The sequence below is a fragment of the Dermacentor silvarum genome, chromosome 7 (assembly GCF_013339745.2).
Source record: "Dermacentor silvarum isolate Dsil-2018 chromosome 7, BIME_Dsil_1.4, whole genome shotgun sequence".
NCBI classification, from domain to species: domain Eukaryota; kingdom Metazoa; phylum Arthropoda; class Arachnida; order Ixodida; family Ixodidae; genus Dermacentor; species Dermacentor silvarum.
The window spans coordinates 54,739,710-54,759,840 of record NC_051160.1 but is presented as its reverse complement, the minus strand read 5'-3'; the positions used below and the strand labels follow the sequence as shown (position 1 = coordinate 54,759,840).

At 45.5% G+C, this 20,131-nt stretch overlaps 1 protein-coding gene across 1 annotated transcript; it reads left to right on the top strand.

Moving 5' to 3' along the window:
* Nucleotides 1–8,675: 8,675 nt before the first annotated feature.
* LOC119458867 (sulfotransferase 2B1) lies at nucleotides 8,676–17,995 on the top strand. The gene is made up of 3 exons (XM_037720730.2): nucleotides 8,676–9,074; nucleotides 10,303–10,621; nucleotides 17,462–17,995. The coding sequence occupies exons 1-3, from the start codon at nucleotides 8,683–8,685 to the stop codon at nucleotides 17,783–17,785; spliced, it is 1,035 nt and encodes a 344-aa protein (XP_037576658.1). The 5' UTR covers nucleotides 8,676–8,682; the 3' UTR covers nucleotides 17,786–17,995.
* Nucleotides 17,996–20,131: the final 2,136 nt, after the last annotated feature.

Genomic DNA, 20,131 nt, shown 5'->3' with positions numbered 1-20,131 from the left:
CTATAAAGCCACTCATACTTAGATTTGAAGAAAAAGTCCTTAACTACAATGTTCCTACTGAAACGCTTTCTTTCATGCAAAGACCAACCAGATTAGCACCTTGGAACGATTTCACAAAATTTCTAGATTTTCATTAACGCATCTAAAAAACAAGATATGCCTCGGGAATTTATACTACAGGAATTCCGCACAGTGCAGGACACGTACGACACTTACACGGAATTTACACCAATGCTTAGGAAAAAATACTTCCGAGTATTGTATAAGTCAAACACTCACTTCACCCGATGTTGCTGTGGGAGATGATACACTGGTGTCTCTGACTGACGTGATAAGTTTCCTTGACGAAACAAGGTTTTTAAGTAAGCTATAATTACTACAGTGTATTCTCCATTTACGAAGGAAATTTTATCACCCTGTGTCTGGCGCAGCATAGACGTAGCCGCTTTTGCGCCAATAAATCCAATTTAACTAACTAAATTATTATTAGATGGCCCACTTCTGCGCCTCGCAGACATTCTCAAGATTTCAGGCAACATTGCCTTTTTGATTGAGCTCTGGAGCAACGCAAATTTTGCTACTTTTACTACGGATATTCCAAGGTGTTGTGACTGGCGCAGCATGGCTTATTACTCCAGTTACACGGCAAGACCATTTGTATCTCAACACATCTCATACATCTGTGAGTATCGAATGACATTTGATGCATCAATTGACATTAGGTACCGCGCACTGCTACACGGCAGATGTTAGCACACAATGGTAATGGCGATTTGTGGTGGACTATAAGGCACCGACAGCACTAGAGTTTAAAAAAAAACGTTCTTAAATGTGCACATTTTTAATAAAAATTGTCTTGGCTTGATAGTATTCTTCCGGAAATCTTATAATATATTTTGTTAGTATTCAAGCGAGAGTTGCACATATTAAGTCGGGGGAAGAAGGGAGACACCTCGGAATCCTAGTAACTTGCAGCAACATAATGTGGCCGACATGGCAGAGTGCCACGAGGGTAATAGATTAATCGAACGTATTTTTCTAATAAATAACGAAACAGCGAGAAATGGGAACATAACATTTGCCATAATTCATTGTCCGATTTTTATTATTTTATTTGTTCGCTGCCACTGGTCGGCGAGAGCATTCATTCGGTACAGAAACACACTCGAGTGAGTTCAACGACCAAGTCGTTTTCCTATAATAACATTAGATGTCGCTGTGTAGCAGCCAACTAAAGTCATTAAATGCGAATGGCATTAAATAGAAACTGACAATAAATTCTCTCCACGTAATAGGGGTATAAGTCGCTTTTGCGCCAACCAGCCCAATTTAGCTAAAATCGGATGTGACTCAGGCACCAGGGCAACGATAAAAGCGTCGATGGATTTGTCACATACAGCGGCAGCTGCGAAGCCAAGCTTAAGCGTGAGAGAGAAGTCGACATAGCCAGTCGCCTGAAATATCGCCTGAAATACTCGCAGCGCAATCGACTCCTCGCGTTGACGACTTGCAGCCATTTGGGTCGGACCCCGTATTGGAAAGACTGCTCGAGGTGTTTCGTTGACGTGGACGTGGACGCTTCTGCAGCCCCGCTATTCACAATGTCAACAGCGCATACGGAACCGGTGGCCATAACTCGACAAGGTACGCTGAAAGTAGAGTGTACTAGACAACACTCTAGCTGAAAGAGTCACAGTAAGGCGAGCGTCACGCCAGTGATAAATTTGCCAGCCTACGGACCGGCGCACACGGACCGAAGAAGCCGGCAGGTGATCGCTCGGTTTCTGGTCGCGCCCGAGAGAATATGGCAAGGTGCACATCACGTAAGGCAAAGTTAACGGGAGTAGGTGTCAAGGAGAAGCTTTACTTCGCGACCAACTCTGATTTCCTTAATTAAATATACTGAATTTGATGTGATTTCAGTATACCTAATTTGCGAACCCCCCACGAAAAATTAAATATGTCTGCAGGCAGTGCTTAAAGTCAGGAAGGGCTCAGGACGCCCGCCCCCCCCCCCTTCATTTTTTAAGGAGGGGCTCGGCCACCTCTCGGCAGGTCAACTGTAGCACTGCGGCATTCATTCGAGAAGCGCTGGAGTTGATTTTATTACCAGTAGTACTATCTGTGGGGCAATTCTTACTCTCCAATTTTTCGATTATTGATTTAATCGAGATTAATCGGTTGATGTGGCATGAGCAAAGGCAGGAAAACGGGTGTTGTCGTACTGCTGCATGCATTTCCCCGAGGCACTGCACATGACGATCACCATCCTTGGGCGCTATAACGTAAAATGATTCCAAACTCTTTTGATTCCAATATCTGCAATCAGCCTCCACGATTGGTCAAAACGTTTTCGGGCCACTCCCAACTTCACTTGTCTGTCACGCGACGTCACGAAAACCGTGATAGCGCCCCCCCCATCTGATATAACGTGTACACACTGATTATGCATGATTTAACCGCGCAAAAAAAATAATCATTCCTGGTTCGACGTCTTTTCACCATTAGCCCTCTGCTATTGCTCCAATGTTTTCTGGCTACGCCCACTCCGCCTGTATGTCACGCGACCTCACAAAACCACGACAACTCACCACGTCAAAGTGACGTGTACGCGAAAAAATGCATTAATATGCCGAACAAAACAGAAAATTTTTTGTGAATAGCCACAGACTGCCCCGCTCCGAAAGGAATAGAACATGGTTGCCCGCCGATCGCTTAGGGCCTCGCTACTCGCACCTGCCGGTGAGCATGTATTTATTTGCGCATGATAAACATTTTTGCTCGGCAGTAAAACGTTATCGAGCCCATTCGGCATGCATACGACATCGCTCTAGCAATTCTTCCTTGCTGATGATTCGTTTTAGCGGCATTCTTATCCTTCCGTTGCACGCCGCCGCGATTTTCGACCAACCACCGCAAGCTAAGTAAGGCGAGGCGGAGCAATAGGAGAACCCGGCACCACCCTCTTCATGCGGTTATCTATTTTCACTGTGCTGGCTCGGCCCCATCGAAACCCTCTCTACTAGAGCGTGCTCCTCGCCTCTTGTCAGCCAATTAGATAAGAAAAACCGCTGAGTGTAGATAATGTTATTGGTTTTGAAAGCGAACAAAGGTGACCTCGTATAAACGAGGAGAGAGTTTGATTGGGTTGTTCAGACAACGCTGCGGGTCACCGCCCAATGCTTGCGTCGGTGGTTACGTAAATTTGACGTGAGGAGTTTGGAATCAAAACAGTTTGGAATCATTTTACGTTATAGCGCCCCTTGTTCGACTAAGATTCTTGGCACAGCATACTGTTCCAGATCCACCTGAGCGTGAACCTACCTGCTCGTGAATTAGTGAAGGCTCAGCTTTGTTTCTTTTGGCTACCAGTAAATTTCCATTCGTTAAGTTGTGCGTTATGAGTGCTCTGTTATGCCAAAGACGCATGCATTTTGTGCACTTTTCTAGGTAAATGGGTGTGAAACCATAAAATATGTTGTTATAGTGTCTGAGGTTGGCAGTGAAGCAAGGCAACTAATGTTCTGTGTTGCAGCTAGACTTATTTGCCCTGGATCACACATGTTTGTTCCTTTCCCAAGTTATCGTTAAAACAAAGTTTTCAGGATGCCAACTTCTAAGTGCTTCGTTGAATCGGCACACACCACACGCACGCACGCACACACACACACACACACACACACACACACACACACACACACACACACACACACACACACACACACACACACACACACACACACACACACACAAACACATATATATATATATATATATATATATATAGATAAAAAATAACAGCACGTAGTAAAATGTCCCGGAACGTTACTGACGTTTCGGGGTGACCGGCCTCGGTCGGAGTGAAGGCTGGTGCCCGGCCGAAACGTCGGTAAAATCCTGTGGTATTTTTCCTACTGGCTTCTTCTGTTTGACCTGTCTCGCTGCCGGATCCTGCAATATATATATATATATATATATATATATATATATATATATATGTGTGTGTGTGTGTGTGTGTGTGTGTGTGTGTGTGTGCGCTGCGCGTGCGTGCGTGCGAGCGTGCAAGCGCTATACTGGTGGCCGCCTTATGAGGGACCCCCTTCATTAAAAAGAGACTTTAAGATGAAACGAAGTAGGGTGCTCTCTTGGGATAACTGCTGAACCGATTTGAAAGTCATTTGCCGCATTTGCACGAAAAAGGCTGAATTCTGTCGAATGTCGGATGCGAGATCTCAAATTTGGACTTCAAATGTTTTGCGAAAATTGCTGAAAATGGCGAGGCTAAAAGAAAATCAGAAGCACTAAGCTTACAAATCAGTAACTCTGCTCTAAAAACACATATCGCACTTTTTGCATTTCTCTAAACTGTTTCTGTTAAAGCATCCGAAGCTAACGAAATTTACATAAGAACTCAGTGCTTCTGTGAAATTGTTAATTTTTTACGACGGTTTAGCAGAAGTCCTACTACCAAACTAATTGCATATTTCAAAGCGATTACGTTACATCAATTTTGTCTGCTTTAGATGTGCTAGTATGTACAGTGCACATTTTTTATATAGTGTTTTTGTTGCTGTGTCGGACGATTGGTAACCTAATGCTTCAGTTTTCTTATATGTTTTATTCCAACAATTTTTAGTTACACAATTGATGTTGATGTCACACGAGCACCCGTCCACACCTTTTAACTCCTTCGTTTCTATCCTGGTGAGATGCGCTCGGTGGCATATAGTCGCCATTCCAATAAAATAATTTAATGGAATATCTGCTAGGGAAAAGCACATTGAATCATCTAAAACAAAAGAAGAGGAACACACACACAGATCGCCGCTTGCAACTGGCGATTTATTCCCATATCCGTGGAATAAATACAAGAAAAAGGTGATAAAAAAGTCAGAGCCCTTCCACCCTATGAAGAGGGAAGTCCAGCGAAGCTGGCGCTGTGGTGAGATTTGCTATGCTGGGATTGAGCTATATTGGCGATTTGCTATGTTGAATTTGGCTAGAAAATGGTAAACCGGCCCCTTCGCTACGCACTCGGGAAAGAGGCTTCGGTGCCTACTCCGAGTAGCAGAATGGCGTATTTTGTAAGCACTTACACGATGGCTATACGATGCCCGGCTGTGGAAGAACTGGCTCGGCGTCCACGGGCGACGGCGTTCCTAGCGCGTTCCTCACGATTTTCTACGACGTTACCAAACAAGAGTCCTTGACCGAAGCTCCGTATATACAAGCGCTAACGCGAAATCCTCTCATACCCCACTCCTCCGTTGAGCTACTTTTTTGTACACCGCGATTGGTTGGCGCGCCTCACGCTCTCCCCCTCCAGCGCGAGTATTAAACGGCGCGACTTACTACAACCCCCCTCCCCGTTCTCCTTTTCATCTTCACCCTCTCACAACATTCTCGCATGGTTGATCTCTTCTTTTCATCTCCTCTCCCTCTAGGTCATGTGACTTTTCTACACGCGGACACGATCTCCTGGAACCTAGCCCTCACAAGCTTCGCTGTAAAATAAGATTGTCCATCGTTACCAAGCCGAGCCTTGTCACATGACCCTTGTGCTGTGTCCGACAAACCAGAAAAAAAAGACAAAATACAACGGGAACGCGACAATAAAAGCACAAAATATTTTCCTTTATAATCAGGGCGTAAGAAAATCAATTTATTTTCGGTTGAGGGAAACAGATGGCACGCTCACGCACATGCTCCCGAAGTGCGCAATCTCGGCCGATTGTTTGGGCGCTCGCGCACTCCTGTCTCCGCCGCAACGTAGCTCGAGGACTTTACTCGCCGAGCATGTGAGCCGGCCCAGCCGGGAGCGAGAGGACACCGCATGGTCAGTTACAAAGATATAACCGATTACTATCGGCTGGGAAGGGCCCGGTACCCACCAGCTCATCCTGCGCTAGCCAGGATGCAGGCGGTGGCCTGCCGCCTGCTGCAAACATGTATTACCCTAACCTAGCGGCCTGCAGCAGATTCCACCCACGGCAATACAGCAATCAATGCAAATTATGTAAGGGTAGGGCGGATCTGCCACCTATTCTGTGGGAATGCTCGAAAGCGGCTGCTTTCGAGGGCTGAAGAATTCAAAACTGGCAGTAGTGGGAGACCCTGCTGCTCAGCTCAGACCAGCGAGACCAGGTCTGGGCCGTCCAGTTGGCCGAGGCAGCCGCTGAGACCCAGGGCATCTCAGCCGTCTGCTGGGCAGATGGAGGCTGCGACTGCCCCCGTGATTGCTGGCATCAGATAAGAGTTGAATCGCGCTCTCTCTCTCTCTCTCTCTCTCGGCCGCTTCAATAACCTCCCGCGTTATTTGGCTCGGACCTTTGCGTTCTATATATAATACAATTGTCGCACAGCGGTCGGTAACTGGAATCACGACAGTTAATCCCAAGATATCGGCTGGTAGCCCTTGAATCATTATAATCGGGCTCCCTTAACCTTTCGTTCACATATCTGGCGGTCTGTCAAACATATTTTCGGCTGCATGAATGTGGAATAGAAAATAGAATCCATTCGGTACAACTTAGGAACTTCGTTCGATGTTGTTTTCCATAGCCTCGTTTTTCCGTGGCACGTGGTTTAACTTTTCGTACGCACCGTCACACATTTTTGGCGGGGCAAACAAAAAAGAGAAAGAAAAAAAGAAAGAAAAAGGCTTTCAGATTGCAACGTTTACCGTGTTTTTAATCTGTGCGCGATCGAATGAATGTAAGGTACCGCCGCTATTTCGTCGCGTCTGCTGGGGCTGCGTTTCTCCTGGCCAGATGATGGCTGGCTGGCTCGGGTTTCCTTGAGTTATGATAGTGCCGCTATTAGGAGAAACGAGGACAAAAAGTGAAAGTCCTCGTCACTTTTTGTCCTCGTTTCTCGTGTGCGCGCTGCAGTTACAAGATGAATAGATACCAACTCGCCCAACTTTCAGTACTTCCGCTATTAGGAGTTTGGCGATCGCCATTGACGGCTGCAGAACGTACTCTCCATGTGCCAGAATGTTTTGAAAAATACCATCCACAAATTCATTTTTTAATTACAGTGACTGATCGAAACATCGCATTCTTGTTGCTGGGGTTAGCGCTTCATCCGCAACCTCACAACCGAATCTTGACCGGGTTTGAGTAAAGAGCGATTTCTAAAGGGTGGGCTGTGGAAACGCCGATCGTCGAGGTAATTCAAAAGGGTACTCAGGGACCCTATTGAATGATTGCCCATCCTGTGTGTTTCTTGTTCCTCGTATTTTTTGCCCCATGATACTTGCGCCACTCTGGCCCTGCAGTTTTGACAGATGCAGTTTATCGAGACATCAAATGAGCAGTTTCGTGAGACAATTTCCATGACGTATGTTGAAGGTTTACTCTCCGAACTGATCCGTATATAGAACCGACAGGAAGAAACGACCTTAATGCTGTTTGAGGCCTGCTGCTTTTTTACGAAGGTAACACGATTTTCGACTGTGGCTCTCCTCTAGCTTCGAACGCGCGGCTGGAACTCCCTCATCGAGAGCGACCTGAAAATGACATACAGTATTACCTAGTTATAATAAACACGGATATATTGAATTATCGGATATAGTGAAGTAAATGCAAATTGTTTTCGCCAATATTGGCATGTAATGTATAGATGCTTTCAACGCATGTGGTATATAACGAACACATTTTCATGTCGGATGCGGCTTCTTTATAACGTGGCTAAACTCTGTTAAGTGCCTAAATATGTCATTAATGACAACCAAAGATGACACGTTCTCCTGATATCACTTGTTAGCACGTGCGGAAAGAAAATCTTTCGGAAGACACCGCCTCTCTGTGTTCTAGTCAGTTTTTTGTTCGTTTGTAACATTTCTGCGCTGATGGCTAACAATATGTACGCACAATTCCAACGCGCCCTGATCAACACAATAAAGAAAGAGAAACTAAAGAGAAAAATGTTTGAAAATTGTAAATTACCTTGCTGCGATACGAAAAAAAAATCTACTTTTACCGAGAGAAGGGGCTCAGCAAGCCAGAATAGACGTAATAACAAGAGACAAGTGGTGACGCCGCCGTTAAGTTCCCGCACCAGCCTACAGGGACGTCGTTGATAATGGCGTTCCCTGCTCGGGGCTCAGTTAATTTTTTGTCGCGAAAGATGGACTACATTGTATTGCAAAGGAGCCAAGGACTAAACTTAGCTAGTGTGAAGTTTTATCGAGCCTCAATGACTCAAATAAGAAAAAAAAATGCTTTGATATCCATGATCTCACACTGACGCATCGGGCTTCTGGTTTTGGCGCTAAATTAAAAAAAAATTGCACTTTTACTTTGAATTTCTGCTCTTTAATCAACCTATTGTTACGAAATTAACAAACTTGGAGGTTCCAAAAATAATTTATCAGTCCAAACTGATTTAGTGTTTCTGTTTGGCGTCATATTAGGTAAACTAGCACACCTTCGTTTTCAAGGATTTTCCCCGCATACCATATGTACACTTTCTCTTTACTAAGCGCTACGCATCAGTAAAGGTCACCCACGTTAATAAATACCACAAGTGAAAAACTAGAGATCATTGCCAGTGTGCACTTGCAGTAGTTCAGGCTTTGCACTATGTACCCGGTAACTATATCACACCTTCTCGTGTACTCAAACTTTTGTCATAATTTAGTGGATTTGAAAGGCAATTTTGGCAGAACTGAAGACAGAAATGCAACGCGCAAATGTGCGCAAAGCCTCTGACTCAGGCCCGACGAACGTGGAGACCAGCGGCGATGCCACTGCAGCGAAGTCCGCTAGCGTAAAGATTCGAGTCGTGGAGGGCATTCCCATCGCCGGCTTCCACGACTCAGTCTTACGCGCTGCGCTGTGCTATGAGCCTCGCGACGACGAAGTGTTCGTGGTGGCCTACCCGAAGTCCGGAACCACGTGGGTGCACTTCGTGGCGAGGCGAGTGCTGCACTGGAGACACGAGAGCCCGGCGGAAAGCGCGGTGCAATGCATGCTGAGCTCCATCTTTGGCTACACCGGCAGCGACACTCCCAACGCGGTGATCAAGACGCATCTGCCCTTCGGCAAGACACCCTTTTCGGTGAAGGCCAGGTAAGGATGCCGAATAGGGGCCTCTGAGTTAGCACCAACGCCGCTGCGGTCTCGGAGGCCACAGCAGAATGAGTATTTCTGTTTTGTCCGCCTTTTCCCGGTGCTTGTGCTCATGTGTGAGTAGCGAGACAGAAATCTCGGGGCTGCGCCTAGATACGCCTAGAGACGCTTTGCTCCGTTCGGCCATAGCCGATGGCAATGCGTACTTCGCAAGAACCGGCGCTTAACTTCCTTTTAAGCAGAGTAACAGCGGCGATACAGAGTCGCAGTTTCGCAGTTTTCGCAAAAAAGGCGCGAAAAAGGCGCACTTTGTCCCCGACGCAGATGGCTTTCAAGATACAGGGGCCCGGGCGGCCGCACGCGGCCGCCCGGATGTGCACGTTAATGGTGATGAGTAGGCTTTATATGGCGCAGCAGCCATATGGATACTGCGCCAAAGACAACGATCTTAAAAAAATTTCCGCCTCCATTCCAACCTGTGAAAGTGGATGCACAGCGAAGCTGTTACCGTTACCCAAGCGCCACAAGACGTCGCACCGCCGAGTCAATGTAGCGTCCACGACCTCGTTCGAGCCCTTTCCGTTGGTGCTTCGACGCCGCGGTGCGCGTTCGTTGCGTCCATACGCTTGCGCGTAAGCCCGCGTTCACCAAGTGAACGTCCCTGTAATTTTGTGACAGCCTGATGTCGATTACGGTGGCAGCACAATCTGCGCCACCGATGCAATGGACAGAGCGCCCACTCATCAATGACAGATACATTGTCAAGCACGCACGCAAGTGTGCCGAAGTGCAGCTTATATCCTTATTCTAGTAGACCCTCCGCCTGGCGCAAGTGTGTTAGGGAACTAAATCAATTTCTCAAGGCAAAGTACATGAAAAAAATTTATTAAGTACGACTTACTCACAACCTGCAGACGTTGTGATAGCAATGGACTGTAATTTGAACATACGAGAAAACATAATTCTCTTACGCGAAAACTCAAAATTACACTAGCTCTGGAGACGAAAATTTTTCTTTGTCGACGCGACGGTGTAGACGCACGGAGGCAGGACATTTTACCGGGGTAGCCATATACGGCTTCGCTGTAAATGTTAGGAGAACCTTCGTTAAGGTCCGGTTCTAAAATTGTTATATTCAGCGCACACGCGTACGCAGTCTCAAAGTCGCTTCAGTATTAGGTGACGTTGGTGACGCAATCGGTAGATTGAAATTTATTTGTCTCTCCAGGTACATTTACGTGCTGCGGAACCCTTACGACTGCTGTGTGTCGTACTACCACCAGCGGCTGGGGCTTGCACACTCACCGGCAATCAGCTTCGACAAGTTTTTAGACGAGTTCATCGAGGGCGAAGTACCATTCGGTGACTACTTCGATCACCTGGCTGCCTGGTTTCCGCAGACGTCGAGGCCCAACGTCCTCTGTGTGCCCTACGAGCAACTGAAGACGGACGTTCGTGCTGGGATCCTCCGTATAGCCGACTTCCTTGGCAGAGAGCATGGGAATGCTTTGCGCAACGATGACGGAGCACTCGAACAAATTATTCAGGTAGGAGGCAACACCAGATTTTCACTTAAAGATTGAAGGATAATAATTATACTTTGCTGTAAATGCTGTGCTCCGGTCTGCGTAGTCAAGGAAGAGCTTTGAGGCGAGGACCGTTTCTAAATGCATGCACTAGTGAGGGCCTCTACTCCACTCGTGAACGCCTCTGCGCACGACTTTGCTAATGGGATCATTTAAGATACCAAGTTCCTGGGAAATGGCGAATTCATTCTGACGCTGGCTTCACTCTATTGAGATGACTTTAAAGGAGAGCTTGGCGCCTTTAGGTGTTGCGGATCGATTAATTGAGCGATTCATTATGAATGTGAAAACTCGGCAGCGAGCACAATATGTCGCCAGCTTCCCGACAGCGTTAAGTTGGCAGATGAATAAAGTACGATGACTCGCGAAGTTAAACTTTTCAGCCATTTATCATTTTTGTGGCGCAGTCACTTGAAACTAAAAAAAAAGAATGAAGGGCAAATAATTTAATATATAACATTAGAGTCTGATGCATAGATTGCGGAAACCAGTCACAGATATTTCACACACTTACAGATAGTAATTTAAAGCAAAATATCAAAGATAATGAGTTCTCATTAGTTTTGTAATATTACACAAAACACAACATATATGTTTATGTATGATATGTGTTTATCTTAGAAACCTGAAGACAATCGCATCGAAGATTGATTTACTAAAGACCCCCATTTCGAGATTTTCAAAATCAAATCTGACGCGCAGTACACTAATTTTGCATTGGGAGCTGATGTGTGTAGTGCCAAGACACACGATGAGCACCACATGTGACTCATATTGCATGGGAAAAGGAGAGTCATTCTTCTTCTTACCAGCAGAGAGCAGGAGCCCTGCCCTTATCAGATTTGCTGTGATATCTGTTTGCTGGCGCACTATGCAAAAGGACGTTTATCTTTGCCTGAGAACAGAGTCCACTGAAAGCGAAATTAAAGAATCTATTCTCAAATGTGAAAGATAAATATCTAAAAAAATTAAATTATGGGGTTTTACGTGCCAAAACCAGTTCTGATTATGAGGCACGCCGTAGTGGGGGACTCCGGAAATTTTGACCACCTGGGGTTCTTTAACGTGCACCTAAATCTAAGTACACGGGTGTTTTCGCATTTCGCCCCCATCGAAATGCAGCCGCCGTGGCCGGGATTCGATCCCGCGACCTTGTGCTCAGCAGCCCAACACCATAGCCACTGAGCAACCACAGCGGGTGATAAATATCTCGAAACAGAAGAGCTTACATGGATCAGTCAAAATGTACCTCTCTTCAAATACTACTGTTTCAACGACTGCGAGATCATGAAACTAAATATGTTAATTTACAAATTTCTATCTATTCGCCCATTGTGTGCCTGTTCGCGCAATTTGTGTCTTCCAGACCACAAGAACCATCTGCGCAAGCATCATTCGTGTACCTAGCATATGCTTTTCATTGAAACTACCTTCTTTAGCTTTGAAGTTACTGCATAGACATTTTCGGAAAACGAACTAAATCAAATATTTAAAATTCTGCTCAGTGAACCACTGCATGACGCGGCTGGAAATGCCAAAGAAAGTTCTGCGGCTGGTAAAGTGAAACAATTTTCGAGGGAAACGCAAACCAGCGTTTTTTAATTTCTATTTATCCTCGACAAGCAGCTTTAAATTAATTGCAATGTGTGAAAGAGGACTCGATAGATTGTACCCACTGTAATCATCCGAGTGCGCCCGAAAATTATTTTCCTCTTATTTCGAAAGCATCATCGTAGCGATGACCAGGGGCAGCGCAGCATGTTGACCAGACGAGTAGCATTTGTTCAGTATTCCTGGAAACAAATGGCCAGGTAAGGCAAGCTCGAAAGGATGCATTGCAGGCAGCACTGAAAGACGATGACGTCATCTGAGATAAACACAGAACCGCCAACTATCCTGCATATTACGCTTTCTGATCTTCATGGACATAAAATGCAAGACGTAAAGGTAACTTCCTAACTTCACGCCAGTCTAAAAGGTGTGGTACGGAAAATGCTTAATACGAGAGGGCATTCGACTTTTATATCTATAGACAATGAAATAGAAGTCTATCATTTTTTTTGTGCCAGCCGCACGTTATGTTGGTAGCGATCTCTGCTTATAATTACATGTCCCGCTGGATGTTGATGTTAGATTGGCTAGGCAGCAGGTGAGCCTCGATCCGTGTTCTGTAACTTCATTTTTGCATTCTTCCTATCTGTTTTCATTGACTCCGACGGTGGAGCGTCACCCTTGTCAATGCGATGCGCGTTCGGCGTGACATACGATAAAAACATTTCAAAAAAGAAATGTAATCTTTAAAATTATGGTGGGTGATGCCTGAGCGGTCACAAAACTATCACTAATTTGCCTGATCCGGAAACTGTCCAGGGGACAGGAACTGGCAATCATTGTTGTCAGAAACAAGCCCGGTCCAAGACTTTCCCCGCTCGACATTTATTTCATTGATACCCTTGAACAACGGCTTGCCATGTGATGGTCTGCCATTACGTGTGAAATTAATTAAAAGCAGGCTTAACATGTCTAAGGTGGTATCTAATGTTATAGCACATTCAGCAGACCTTAGATTTTCCGTCGAGAAACGGCGAATGGCAAGGTGGGTTTCAGAGAATCTTGTAGACGCTTTTAAAACAGCGATGATTAGTAGAAATTTGTAAAGTAACATTAAATTCGGGTTTCTGTTCCATAAAGAAAAAAAGAAAAGAAAGAAAACAAGAAAACGGCGAATATCATGCGTTAGTTCGATATTCTTTTCACAATGGCAAGTTATTGGGGTCGAGCGGAAGTGAGTGGAAAAAAAGAAAAAAAATGCAGATGAAGAACATACGTACAGCGGAAAATACACGCATGTTTCCGAGTGCGCCACGACACGAAAAGAATTACACGAAAAAAATACAAAAGCTGGAAATACAGCGAAGTTGTATTGAGGAACATAACCTAAATTATGTTCAAGGCGTTCGGTGGCTGAATAGCCACTCATGTTTTCATTCCCAATGCACCGGTGGCACTTTCCCACAAACACTGCACCGCTGCCAAGGCAAACCCGCCATCCTCCTGTTTGCCTAAAAAATGGCGTGAATGAAGAAGCATGCGGTGTTTCGGTGAACACCGCACCTCCCAGTAAAGCTTGCTGCTTCTGCTTGTTACTGAAAGCCTGTGATCATCCGCCATGATTAAAAAAAACGATTCTGGGACAGTGGCTACGAAAGAAATTTGGGCTAGGGTCCGTTAAAGTGCTATTTATACTGCATGGCCTACGTGCCTACGAGATAGGCGGGGTGATGTTGCAGAATGCCAGCTTTTATTTGCGTCAGTCAGGTATTTGAGTATCTTTTGGCTCCATTTGCTGTTTTTCTGAACCTTGAGTGAGTTCTTTCTGACCCCACAGCCCTATTGTAGTCACTGTGATTCTTTTTAAACACGAAATGCTTTTAGCTCCCGTTGTCTGCGACCTTCAAGTGACCTTGAGCCAAAAGCCAGAGATGTTATCCGGGCACTCAAACGAGAACATACGATGGGCATCGTTGCGAGTCCAAAACGAGATCATCAGGGCAACCAGTCAAAAGCTAAGAAAATGGGGTCTGTGGCCCCCAACCCTTTGTACAGGACCTAATTACGTACTCTAGTTACTGTCCAAACAAGTTACAAAAATATTGCTTCCAATTTCTTCATAATGTGTTATCACAATATCACTCAAGCTGTAATTTCTAGTACGCTGAAGTTTTATTTGTGACTTCCAATAGCGACGTTCAAAAGGCAGATAGAGGGCACCACATACTTGATTGTCATCTCTTGGCGCTGGGACAGGGGTTGCCTGGGTTCTTTTCAACGTCAGCGGTCCCTCAATTGGCCGCGCATTTCCAGCCGACCACTTCGACGCGACAGGAAGAAAAAGTAGCGACAGACGCTGAGCCCGCTGCATTTTTGGAAGAAGGAAAGCAGTTGAAGGCGGCAGCACCAAAGGCAGCAAGAATGCCATATGGTAGCCATCTCATGCTTACATGTACTCTCGATTGCGGGAGAGCCAGTTTTTTTCTTGCTATTCTCTCTCTTTTTTTTGCTTTAGCCTTGATGATCAGTCATATTGTACTTTCTTGCCTCTCGATTCCCAGCTTCCCGAATTCAATTTCCGTTTTTATGCCCACCTTCCCAAAAAGTGCACCGACCTTGGGTCCTTCTCGGTGGCAGTTGGAGTCTTCCCTGATTTCCTTCTGTGTCCATTTTATATGTTTCGATACTTGATAATAATAATAATAATAATAATAATAATAATAATAATAATAATAATAATAATAATAATAATAATAATAATAATAATACGTCTCCAGCTTTCTTTATATCTCAATTTCGTATTGCCCCGCAGTATTGCAGTATACCGCACCGTGTTCTGTTCATTGTTTGACTTTGTTGCCTATAATATTTTCTTTTCGTTTACTGGTAGCACTGGTCATGTCATTCGTCCTACGCTCTTGTCATTTTGTTGGCCAATACACGGCAATTATCTCAGTGAATAGAAATGCTTTTTGGTCGAACAGTGCCTTCATTTGGTAAACGAACTGAGGCAACACCACCTGGTCGTTGGAAATTTCACTACTTGCAGTTCAGCAACACAGATGGCCGCACAAGTTGGTACAAGTTGATAGCGCAATAGCGATGACGGAAACAAAACAACAGAAAAAACAACCACGAAACACAACAGGAGCGATGAAAACGACAGAAACGCAGGAAACACGAGAGAACAAAGTGCTCACCCGAAGCACTTCTCTTGTTGCCTGTCTTGTCCTGTCCGGTGTTCTTTCCCACTTGTTAGGTACGTTCAGTGGATCAGCTCCTATTTGAATGAATATTTCTTGAATGCACTCGAAGCGTGCCCGCTGGACATCTTTGCGTTCTGGCTCACCCCTGCCAATTAGTGTCCAGCATTTGTACGGCACGCCAGCTTTGTACAATTGTAAGCATCCCGGAAACAAGGCTAAGTTTTGCACATTCACGAGTTGCTGCCATCGCCAAGTGCCCTGAAGACGCAGCGTGAGCGTCGCATTCGCGCCCTTTTAGGAACTACCTGGTGGACGTCGTATATCGACACTCGCTGAGTGATTCGGGCAATAAATTCCTGCAGTTTGTGTAGATGTGCCAGGCTGCGCAAAGATATATATCAATTTGTGTTCCTTGATGCTTATACTGACAGGATGGTAAATGTTGATAATGCTCTTCGTAATCTGATTAGTCTCTGTATAGTATTCTTGCTGATCGCATGCACTTTACTAATGCGCGAATCTGTTTTTGTTCTTGTCTTTATGCACCCACTCCTGCCACGGCTGCCAAAAGTAGCTGGCAGTATCTGACATATAAAAATAAGCAAATAAATAAGTAAATGTAACTTCACAGGATTAGCGCCCGCAGAATAGAAAAAGGTGTGCCCTGAATGACAGTTGCCTGCGTATACAGTTCACTGGATATGACATATCAGTATGAGAAAGCGCAAGTGCTAGGTCGAATATATCCAGCACGTCCCACGGGTTGTTTCAGCGAGGATTGTCTCCAATAATTAATATCGAGGGCGCGCTTCGGCCCTTGGCGTCACGTGAGAAGGCCAAAAGTTTACACATTTCTGTTGGGCACGTGGGCGACGCTATTAGGTTTCCCAACCGTCGCGAATTGAGCGGGACAGTCTCGACTTGCCCCTGTCTGGTCGGCCAAATGTCCCGAATTTAGCCTTTTTTTTCTTGGTTAGTAATAAGACGACAACATTTCCATTTTATAATGCCTGAAAGCTTGTTTGAGCATTCTTTTATTTCTGTGTTCTGTTTCATTGTCATAAAATAAAGGCTGTTTCGTTTTTGTGCCAGTTCTAGTTCTGTTGTAAGTCCCAGCTGTTCACAGCTCTAAACGTATTGGTACTATTGTCAGGCAACTATACTGCATTTTTTTTTGTAAATTCGCGACGTGGTAGCACAAAATAAAGTTTTTAACTTCATTGCACGCACAGACCGGCAACTTCTGGAACTCACAGGGTCGGTCGTCGCCTCCCTCCCCCTCCTCACTCGCCGCCCCCCTGAGAGATGGCAACCCTAGAAGCAGTGCGTACTCATCTCTTCTCCGAGTCGCAGCCGTCAATAAGAGCGTCGGCCTAACCTAGATGACATCACGCTCAGTTCGTGCAGGCATCATGCCTCCCGGGGGTTGCTGACGTATTCCTATGAGGCGACTGTTAAAGCTGCAGTACACGGTTCATATGCTTAGCTTCTCAATTGTGAAACTGCAGTCACCCAATGTCACCATAGCCCAATCGCTAGTCAATTAAGCTCGCAATTATGACAAATGCCAGTGGAACGTGCATTTTGGTGGATGAAGGTTAGCCGTGTACACTCGGTATGAACAACCGACTCGGCTGGGCAACGGCCCTTGAACACATGTGACTAGACCGGCACGTGAACGAAATTCTGAGTCAGGTGAATGAAATTAGATTTATGCTTACATATTTCTATCGCTTGAAATTATACAAATTATACACAAGACTTGAAGAATACAGACGTACAGAACACGGAGAGACAGGCAACACGAAGAAGGCAGACTAAAAAATCGCCCGTCTTGTCTTATTCATATTGAGCACGTGTCTGTTTTTCAGCGCTGTTAGTAAACCTGTATGAGAATACTCAAACTAACTAGTCCACGTTTCTTGCTTAAATATATGCTTTTATAGGTTACCTGAGGACGGACCAGGAAGTAAACTAGGAAAAAAGAAAAACATCGTCCATTCTCTTTATTGTGCCGTCTTCCTCTTCTGTTTCCTCATTTCAGACAACGTCTCCAAATGCCATGCGAAAGCATTTTACAGAAGCAAGAGAAGCAGTACTCTCCTCCTCAAATGACAAAAAGAAAACGGAAGTAGCTGCGGCATTTATAGCAAGGGGCCTTCGGAAACCAGCGGCTGGTGCGGGCTCCGAGGACAAGACAAATGTATTCAAGCTGGTGCGGAAAGCGACCGTCGGTGACTGGAGAAACCACTTTTCCACACCTCAAGCGGAGCGCATGAAATCCAACATGGAGTCCAAGATGGCGTCCAAGATGGCCGAGCATCGAGAGGCCGTGCTCGCTCTGTGGAAGGATCTCTCACTGCCGTAGCCGATGGTAGAATCGGTATGCCTCGTCTGGAAAAGCGTGCTTACGACTGGTCGTCGGCCCCTATACTATCTGCACCTAATGTATCCCATTCTGATAGTGTGACGTAGTCCGCTTTTCTACGAAGTTCAGCATTTGTATTCTCAAGGACATCTTGAAGGGTGGAATTAGGATTACGGTGACCTATATTGTTGTCACCGCAAGAGAGATCGGTACTAGAAAATCAAGGAAACAGCGTTTAATCGGCTCTCGTTCCGCACGCTACGTCGCGGCATAGGAGATACGCCGTATTTCGTCGAGTTCCAATAAAGAATAACTTGCTAATAAACAAGCGCTGCTTCACGAACCACTCGTTTCAGGGGAAAGCTGTACATCGCAAGGTTCTGATACTGCCTCCGCCGCGCTTGGCTGTCTGATGCGCTGTTACATCGGGCCGTGCCACGACTAGCGACGTAGCAGACTGAGCGGGCCGGAGCGACGGCCGACCGTCACGAGGTTCCGCTGGCACGGCGCGAGCACTTTGTGCGTCTTGATGTGACGACATATAGAGGATTGCACTGACGTCATCGAGGTCGCCATGTTTTAGTACAACCGGCACGGTGAAGATCGGCGCGTTACATAGATCTGGTAATATCCAGCTGCATAAAGGAAGCTGTTATTAGGTCTACAATATGGCGCACGTTACGTCACCTTCATAGGGAATACAACTCCTGGGAAATGAAACTGAAACTGGCGATAGTATTTAATTTTTAGGGTGTCGAGGATAAGGACCTGATAAGGACCACCAGCCCTTCCCCTCTCGAGAAAATGGGCGTAAGGAGCTTCCCGGGGTGCGTATCTGACCTTCCTGGTGATTTTATTTCTTTCTTCCTCTCTCTTGCTTTCTCTCTCTCTCCTCTCTCTTTTTGTTCCTGGTATGTGCCATTGAGCTTGGACTCTCAAGGGCTGCAGAAGATAGCGCCAACCTTTCCTTTTCCAAATGAACCACTTAGTAGTAGTAGCTTGGACCCTTTCTGCACTACCACCAGGATCGGCCCACTTTTCAACGTGACACCACCACCACCGCCGACACTTGTGAGCTTACAAAGTTTCGCTTAAAAAAAAGGCAAAATGTTGAAACGGTCACGTCAACACTCCTTAAGCTTCAAGGCTCGCATGCACAAAACGTTATCTAGCTAAGAGCGCAACAGTCGTTGGCCGCCATTTGGGCCCCTGCCATTTACGATTGCGATTACCATGATAGCTAGACGATCGCTGCGACGATCCCAATCCTTGACATCGTTTATGAAAAAAAAAAAAAAACTTCAGTGAATGCCACACCAGTGAATGCCGCTCACGGCTTAGCTAGAAGCGCCCACTTCACCCGCCTCCGCTGAGCCGATTTGAATGAAATTTGTTGCAATTAACAAAGAAATACTAATTCTATAAAGACTGCAGCAAACAAAATTAATGTTCGGGGCCTCGTAGATTATCGAAAATGCTTTGGTAAATTCGTAGGTAATAAGACCTCACAAGTTAGTGGTATATTTTAATGCGGCGTATAAAGCATTCATTTTACCGCTTTGTAGACGTCTCAGCAGATGCAGTTTACATAATTTTGCAATTGTTTATTATTTTTATTAATTTTGCTGAGGTGCATAGTTGCACACTCCATTGTGTAGTCGTGTTTTTCCAATTCCCAATTCTCAATAATCTAAAGAAAAAAAACTGGTGCCTAAAATTTTTTTAAAGACTACTTCCTATGGTCAGTTTTTAATCTATCACATATATATTAACAACGTTCGCCAAGGACAGTGGTGCGGATGCCCAGAAAAAGCATTTTTCTATTCCTATGTATTTAGACAGGAGCTCTGTAGGTAAAGCTGCCTTCTAAATCACTTTTGCTAGAAATCACGCGGGCACAACCAAAGAAATAGCAAATGCTGGTCTGACTACGCTGTCCGGCACCAGTCCTCGTTAAGCAGACGTGGCAGCGCTCTCCGCCCCGCTCCCAGATTGTATTTTGATTACGATATTCGCATCTGCGCCAGCAAAACACTTGCGGCAGCGCACGTCCGTCGAGTGAAAGTTCTGATAACTCGAAAGGCAAGCTGTTAATTAAAGGCCAACATTTGGCGGGGAAAAAAAAGTGACGATAACTTTGAGGATAGCTGGAGCGGAAGTGCTGTGCTTAACGGAACGCCGCTGTTTCTGTATGAGCTCGCATGTGCTCATACCGAAACAGTTGCCCTTTCGTAGAGCGCCACGGTCGTAGAAGGAAAGGAATATGTCGATGTCGAGAGCGCACATTAAATCTGGAGCAATCAGCAGGTCCTTCGCAGCCGGATGCGTTCGCTGGCGAAATGAAGT

Coding starts and splice junctions, on each gene's coding strand:
- LOC119458867 (XM_037720730.2), top strand. CDS start 8,683: ATGCAACGCGCAAATGTGCGCAAAGCCTCTGACTCAGGCCCGACGAAC. Junction 9,075..10,302: donor CCCTTTTCGGTGAAGGCCAG/GTAAGGATGCCG, acceptor TTGTCTCTCCAG/GTACATTTACGTGCTGCGGA. Junction 10,622..17,461: donor CACTCGAACAAATTATTCAG/GTAGGAGGCAAC, acceptor TCCTCATTTCAG/ACAACGTCTCCAAATGCCAT.